Genomic DNA, 7,470 nt, shown 5'->3' with positions numbered 1-7,470 from the left:
AGCTATATTGATAGATAATCCTATTACAGCTCTGAAGCACACACATGCTGAAATGTAAAGCTACAGAAGTGAAAGTAGATCTGAGCTGGGAGCAGGAAATCCCCTGCTTCAGGACGTCAGTGTTTGGCAGAGTTCCCTGCATGAGATTATGCAAATTGGAGAAGAGTGTCCCAATAAATAGAAGCTCACTGAATGGTTTCAGCATGTCTTGATTCAGCAGAGAGCAGCTGCATTGAACAGAAGATCCGTCTGCTGTACAAAGTGGAAGATGGACAGAACAGCCACTGTGACCATCGTCATCCTCCTTCTGTGTGCCATTGCTGCACAGGGTATGTTGAGATATCTGAACTGGAGTTTTATTCAAGTGATGTACCTATTTTGTGGTTCTTGTATTGTTTACCATGTAGAAAGGAATGAAAGTGAGAAATATTTAAATATCTGTAACTGTAAATTGCATCAGCATCAGATTTATATAAGATTAATTCATGCAGCTTTCCTGCAACATTTGATAGTGAGATATGCAAGCTCCTGTCTGGTGATGCTTTGATGAAGCAAAAACACTGGTGGAGTATCAGCAAGTTTTACAGGCTTTGTTCTCCTTGAAGCAACAATGAAATCTGAGTGAATATAATCTTTCCTCAGGTGTTCCGATCCCAGGAGCACAAGGACGGTGCCATTGCATTCGGATCAGCTTTGATATTATTCATCCGAAGTCCATCAGGAGCTTGAAATACATTCCCAAAGGATCCCACTGTGAGAGAGCAGAGATAATGTGAGTAAAGCAGCCAGATTATCAACTTTAACTTCATTCCTTTACTGATGTTTATTTCATTATTTCAAGAGAAGACATACTGTTTCTGTGAATTAAATTTTGAATGATACTGTTTTTTCGCAGTATCACCCTGAAAAATGAGACGAAAGTGTGTGTGGATCCTGATGCCAGGTGGTTGCAGGCTCTCATAACAGCCATGAAAGGTCAGTGTTTGGTGCTTGTCAAAATTTTACTCTTAAGCTGCTAAGTAACGTAGATGTAAAGAATTGTTTTTGCTGTGTGACTCTGGCCCTTCATAGTGGAGGGAGCTGTCTGCTCCTCACTGTCATTCCAACCGTAACCTGGAATGACAGCAAACTCATTCGCCATGTTTGCTGTCAGAGCTGAGCCTCTCACATTATTAATGTTCCTTGGAACTGTGGTAGGGACCAGGAAGTAGAGATTGGGTCACCATAAAGCTATTAATTGCAGAACTGATGTCTGGTGCAGTTTATCAAACCCTTTAACTCTCGCTGAGATTAATGAATGAAGAATGATTTTTAGTCTTACCAGAGATGTTGGGAATAAAATATTAAGTAATGATTTTCACCATTGGTTGCAGCCATAGAATAGGGGCAGTTGAGTGAATAAATTATTGGGGTGCCAGTTGCAGATAACGCTTTGTCCTGGATGGTCTCCAGCATTCTGGTGTTTGAGCTACAGATAGTGTTTACTCTCTAGAACAGGGGTTCCCAACATGGGGTCCATGGATCCCTTGCTTAATTACGGTGTTCACTCTCTAGAACAGGGGTTCATAACACGGAGTCCACAGTACAAAGAAGGTGGGAAGGCCTGCTCTCGAGACTTTCCTTGTAAAGAGATGATAGGATGATAAATGGGTGCCAGGAAGTGATCCAACTCAGATCAATACAGTAGATAATGAACTGTTGTTGCCAGGGAAGACAGCAATGGTACATTATATGCTTGCATGGTATAACTTTGTGAGATGTTAGAAATGAACTTGAACACAGTACAATGCATTTTGGTTTATACCTTTTGCAATATCAATGAGGTACGAGCAAGTTTCCAAGGCATTTTTTTGTGGAAAGTCAGTTTGAAAACTCATTTAATTCTGTTGCTTGAGATACTATATGCTGAAAACCTGTGAGTAATGATACAAATTATTCAATAATTTTACAGGTGGGAAACAACACAATTCAAAAAACTGAAGCTGCAAAATGAGCGAATGAATTCCATCTCTGGATTATCCGATGGGGAATGATGGAAGTTCAGCCCTGGGTGTTAACTCTGTGATATCACCATCCAGTGGTTCATTCCAGTGTCTCCTCTTCATTGTCTTCGGAGAGTGATCTTGCTGTTCCTCCCTGTCACAGGACATTTTTTTTACCTGGACACACGACCTGTTTGCATTTGAGGACACCATCTGATGTTTGTGTTACATTTTGTGCACATCATAGGGTTCTTGTGCAATTTCTGGTAATTAAAGTAGATTCTGAACCTGTGACCTTGTGGAAAAATGTAAATGAGACCGGAGTCATTTGCTAAAATTTAATATTATCTATCGGATTGGAAGATGTTGGTGGTAATAAACTAAGATAGTGAAGGAATCTCCATGACTACAGAGTTAAAGTGATCTCAGGCCACAAGGGAAGCCAGTGATGGGGTTGTGGACTGTGCTCTCTCCCATACCTGAAATTAAAGCAGGAGGATCCATGGGATTGTTCACAGCAATCCCACTCCTATCTTGCCCTTTCCTGTTTAAATTCTGTTCGGATTTGATGATATACTGATGGATATACATTGGACCAAATATGTTCTAATTTGAATGAAACAATCTTATGTAGAAATACCAGTACAAATGTTTGAAAATCACTATGTGCCTTTTTACTGCAATGTTTTTGACAGTTGATACTTTCATGACAATACAGTGTTTTCTTTGTAAGGTGCCAGATTTTAGAATCTATCTAAAATCTGTTGAAGTAATTCTGAACTGATGTAACTCTTATGTAAAATATCTACATTTTAGAAGATAGTGCTGCTAATAGTCTGATAATCACTGGATGAAATAAAAGTTTTAAGTAAGAATAAACTTTATAGGTGGATGGAAATATTTTTTCTCGAGGGAACTTTTACTGACTGGATTCAGTTTATTATCCATCAAAGCTGGACTTTTGATATATGTGAATGAATTTGTTAAGCATTCGTCAAATGTATTAAGAAATTAAAATAAATTGTATTTCTGATGAAGAATCTGTTGTCAGTGCTTCTGAATCTTCAGTATACAGTCCTGTATTTCTTCATTTAATAAATTAACTAATTAAAGAATGAAGAGCAATGGGTCCTCGGCCAAATCTGCACAATGCCAGTGCGAATTTTCGCAGGTTTTAATAATTTCACCTTAAATCTTTCTTTCTTTTTCCAATATTTTTATTAAATTTAAATTTCATATACACAAATTGTCATGGTCCGGTTCGTGAAGTCCGCGTTCCGGTTCACAGCCCGGTCTGTGGACTCCGGACTTCAGATCTTCTGGCTGTCCCTTGTTTCAGTTGAACTTAATCATAGGCCCCCGATGCTCGCCTTGGGGCTGGGAACATAAATGGCCTTGGGTTCGTGTGTGGATCTGGGTCTGTCTTGTCAGTATCCTGTCCTTGCCTCTGTGGGTAAGTCAGGCTGGCTTTGCTGTTACCCCGCGGTTGGATCTGTCCCTTCCTGTCCTTGCCTCTGTTGGGTAAGACAGGCCATTTTTGCTGTTACCCTGAGGCTGGACTTTTCCATTTCCCTTCCCCTTCCTTTGGAAGCCTCTGTCTGAAGCCTCTACCTGAAGCCTTGCCCTGCAACCAGTGTCTGAAGCCTTGCCTCGCTTGTTACCTTCACCTGCAATCTTCGCCTGCACCGCTGTCAAGATCAATCGCCAGAGCAAGATAAGGAACTGTCTATCGTTGTTTGAAACTGTCTGTGTCCACACCTTTGCTAGGTAGGTCCGGCCATTTGCTGCTACCTTGTGTTGGGAACTGTCTCTATGTCCACACCTTCGCTAGGTAGGTCTGGCCATTTGCCACTACCTTGTACTGGGAACTGTCTTTATGTCACTTCTTTGCTAGGTGGGTCTGGCTGTTTGCCATTAACTTGTGTTGTGAACCGTCTCTATGTCCACACCTTTGCTAGGTAGGTCTGGCCTTTTGCCACTACCTTGTATTGGGAACTGTCTTTATGTCACCTCTTTGCTAGGTAGGTCTGGCTGTTTGCCATTACCTTGTGTTGTGAACCATCTCTATGTCCACACCTTTGCTAGGTAGGTCTGGCCTTTTGCCGCTACCTTGTGTTGAGAACTGTCTCTCTCTGTTCTATGCATGAGTCCCGCCCCTACGTCGTGTTCCCAAGGAGGGTTCCCAGCTCTGTGTTCCATGTTCCTGTCTCCCTTGACCAAGGCTCTGCGCACTTGTCTCTCTCGACTAAGGTTCTGTTTTCCTGTACTCCCCAAGACCAAGGCTCTGTGTTCTGCATTCCTGTCGTCCCAAGTCCAACGCTCAGCTGCTCCTGAGTACCAAGTCAAGGCTTTATGTTCTCATCCTGTGCTGGAGTTCCCTCGTCCTGTGCTGGAGTTCCCTCATCTTGCCCAGGAGTCTTTTGTTCTGTCCTGTAGCCTCATCTAGTCCTGTCTCCCAAGATCCCGTCGTGTCTTCACCTGGTTCCGGAGTCTGAGCCCAAGTCAAGACCCAGGTTCTGTGTCTTTGTCCAGTCTCTGGCTCGGAGTCCAAACCCAAGCCTCCTCATGTCCTCGCCTCGAAGTTTCCAAGCCATGAAGTGCCCACGCCTACAGGTACCAAAGCCATGAAGAACCCAAGCCATGTCCAGTCCTGTAGCTACCTCATGTCCTCGCCTAGTTCCGGGGTCCGAGCCCAAGTCATGTCCCAGGTTCTGGATCCTTGTCCAGCCTCCGGCTCGGAGTCCAAGCCCAGGCTCCTAATTCCCAGTTCCTTGTCCTGGTCCTGCTTGCCTAGCCAATGTCCTAGCCCATGTCTGTGTTCTTGTCCCAGTTCCTAGTCTGCATCCAGTCACGTCCCTAACTCTAGTCTCTAGTTCTGTCCTGTTCTTAATACTTCAGTGTCTGTGTCTTGCATTTGGGTCCGCTACCAGCACAACCCCTTATGACACAAATAAAGAATTCATAAGGGTACTTATCATAAATCAAAATAAGGTAGCAGAAAATGCACTATATACAATCACACTAATACAATCACGGTATCCCATATTCATGATCAATCAAATAAAATAAATTGAATTATGAAATACAATAATATAGTTAATTATATTATAAAAAAATCTACACCCACTACCAAGACAAAGCTGGGTGGTAAAAAAACAAAAGGAAAAGAAAGAGTACTTTACCATATATTATTTTATACTTCTATATCTTAATAACAATAACAATTCAAAGATTTTCAATATAGTTCAGAAAGGGTCCCCATAGCTTTTGAAAATCTTGATTAGAATCAGAAATCAAACAACGAATCTTCTCTAAATTTAAACATGACATAACATCTCATAACCATTGAGTATGTGTGGGGGGGGGCGGGCAATCTCCTTCCACTTAAGCAAGATCACCCTCCTAACCATAAGAGAAATAAAAGCCAGTACCCGCAAATGAGAAGGCTCCAAGATAATAGCTCTTTCCTGAACAATACCAAATCAAGCAGTCAAAGGATTGTTCTCGATGGTGGGTTGGCAGATGCCCGTGATGGGCCAGGCTGAAACAACGACCTCTGCAGACTCTTACAATCCGGTCTATTGGTGTACACAGTCTAATTCAAGTGAATGAGCAATTGAACATCAGCTAGCACATGGGCTTCACACAGCAAGTTCTTGATATAGTGCGAAGGGGGACAACTACAAAGTGAGTTCTTCCACACTGGAATTAATGCTCACCCGTACGAGGGAAGACGTTCAAACTCAATATGATCAAGTATGTATGTTTCCACACGTGGGCACACACACACACACACACACACACACACACACGCATGCACACACACACACATGCACACACACGCACGGATTTAATTCCTTTTCCTGTTATTCACCCTCCTGTTAATGAGTTTAAGGGACAGTTGGGTATAACAATTAGTGATAACCTGTGAATTAGCAATAAGAAATGTGACATTTAATGGTCCATGCTGACACTTCAGCTATTCTTGTGTCATGGTCCGGATCGGGGTCCCTTTAAATTTAGCTTGTTTATGTTACGATCCGGACCGTTGATTCCCTGTTTTCCCATATCCCTTGACTTTGGTGATTAGAGGCAATTAACACTCGGCTGAACCAGTAGTTTATAGTCTCTGGCTTTCAGCCGTTCGGTGTGGGAGCGTCTGCAAAGTCAACCAAGGTACGGTGTGCCGATGTCATCTGGCCGGAGCAAGCCTAGTCTCTGCCGAAGTGAGTGCCGGTAATTCGCCTCTCCTCACTGGAACAACTCTGTCCAGTTACCTTGCCAAAGCGAGCTTGAAAAGTTTCCTCACCGAGGTGGGTCCATCAGTTAACCCGCCGGAGGGAACCAAGAACTGCTGTCTACTGTTCCTGGGCTGAGTCGCGAGCTCGCCACTACCCGAAGGCTCCAAGTCAAGTCCTGGGTCCGGCAGCATTCAAGCACCAAGTCAAGTCCTGTCCCTGGCGGCATTCAAGCACCAAGTCAAGTCCTGTTCCTGGCGGCATTCAAGCACTAAGTCAAGTCCTGGCCCTGGCCACATTCAAGCACCAAGTCAAGTCCTGGCCCTGGCGGCATTCAAGCACTAAGTCAAGTCCTGACTCTGGTGGCTTCCTAGTTCTGAGTCAAGTCCTGGCCCTGGCGATCTGTGATTCCTGTCCTACCCCCTTGTCTGAATCCCTTCTCTGCCCCTCTCACCTCTAGCCCTCGTCTGCAGCCCCTGCCTGCACTTTGGTCTAGTTCCATCACCGGAGCTAGATAGGTGCTGTCTGGTGTTCATTCGTGCTGGTCTTGTCTTGTCTTGTCCCCGCCTCCATGGGGTAAGTCAGGCCGTCTTGCCATTGCTCCGCAGGGGCTCATGTCTTGTCTTGTCTGGTCCTCGCTTCAGTGGGGGTAAGTCTGGCTGTCTTGTTGTTGCCCCACGGGGAGTCATGTCTTGTCGTGTCTTGTTCTCACCTCCATGGGGTAGGTCAGACCGTCTTGCCGTTGCCCCGCGGGGGGTCATGAGTCCCAGTCCTATGTCCTGTACCCAAGGAGGGGTCCTGGCTCTCTGTTCTGTGTGTGGGTCCCAGCCCTATGTCCTGCACCCAAGGAGGGGTCCCGACTCTGTGTTCTGTGTGTGTATCCATGGTTCCATGTAGCTGCTCCCCGAGACCGAGGGTCTGTGTTCCCAGGTTCCTCCTCTCCTTAGCCCATGTCATGTCCTTGCCTGGTTCTGGGGTCCGAGCCCGAGGCAAGACCCAGGTACTGGGTCCTTGCCCAGTCTCGGGTTCAGAGTCCATACCCTAGCATCTTCATGTCTCCTCTATTTCTGGGAACCGATTCCGAGTCCTAAACCAGACCCTTGGTCCCAGTCCAGTCATAGTCCTCAGTCCGCTATTCCTACTCCTGCCTTGCTCTCCTGGTTTCGAACAATAAACTAAATTTAATTAACCTCACAAGATGTGTCTTGCATTTGGGTCCACCCTTGCTCCCAATGTCCCGCCATTGTGAC

The 7,470-nt window shown here is 44.8% G+C and overlaps 1 protein-coding gene across 1 annotated transcript; it reads left to right on the top strand.

Annotated features, from left to right (window-relative positions):
* The first annotated feature begins 223 nt into the window (after positions 1-223).
* On the top strand, positions 224-2,932 carry LOC134343495 (interleukin-8-like). Its single transcript, XM_063042215.1, has 4 exons — positions 224-329; positions 643-772; positions 896-975; positions 1,952-2,932. The coding sequence occupies exons 1-4, from the start codon at positions 269-271 to the stop codon at positions 1,978-1,980; spliced, it is 300 nt and encodes a 99-aa protein (XP_062898285.1). The 5' UTR covers positions 224-268; the 3' UTR covers positions 1,981-2,932.
* Positions 2,933-7,470: the final 4,538 nt, after the last annotated feature.

The sequence above is a fragment of the Mobula hypostoma genome, chromosome 3 (genome assembly GCF_963921235.1).
Source record: "Mobula hypostoma chromosome 3, sMobHyp1.1, whole genome shotgun sequence".
Lineage (NCBI taxonomy): Eukaryota > Metazoa > Chordata > Chondrichthyes > Myliobatiformes > Myliobatidae > Mobula > Mobula hypostoma.
Note: the sequence above shows the minus strand (reverse complement) of the source record. Positions and strands in the feature narration are given on the sequence as shown.

Coding starts and splice junctions, on each gene's coding strand:
- LOC134343495 (XM_063042215.1), top strand. CDS start 269: ATGGACAGAACAGCCACTGTGACCATCGTCATCCTCCTTCTGTGTGCC. Junction 773..895: donor TGTGAGAGAGCAGAGATAAT/GTGAGTAAAGCA, acceptor GTTTTTTCGCAG/TATCACCCTGAAAAATGAGA. Junction 976..1,951: donor TCTCATAACAGCCATGAAAG/GTCAGTGTTTGG, acceptor ATAATTTTACAG/GTGGGAAACAACACAATTCA.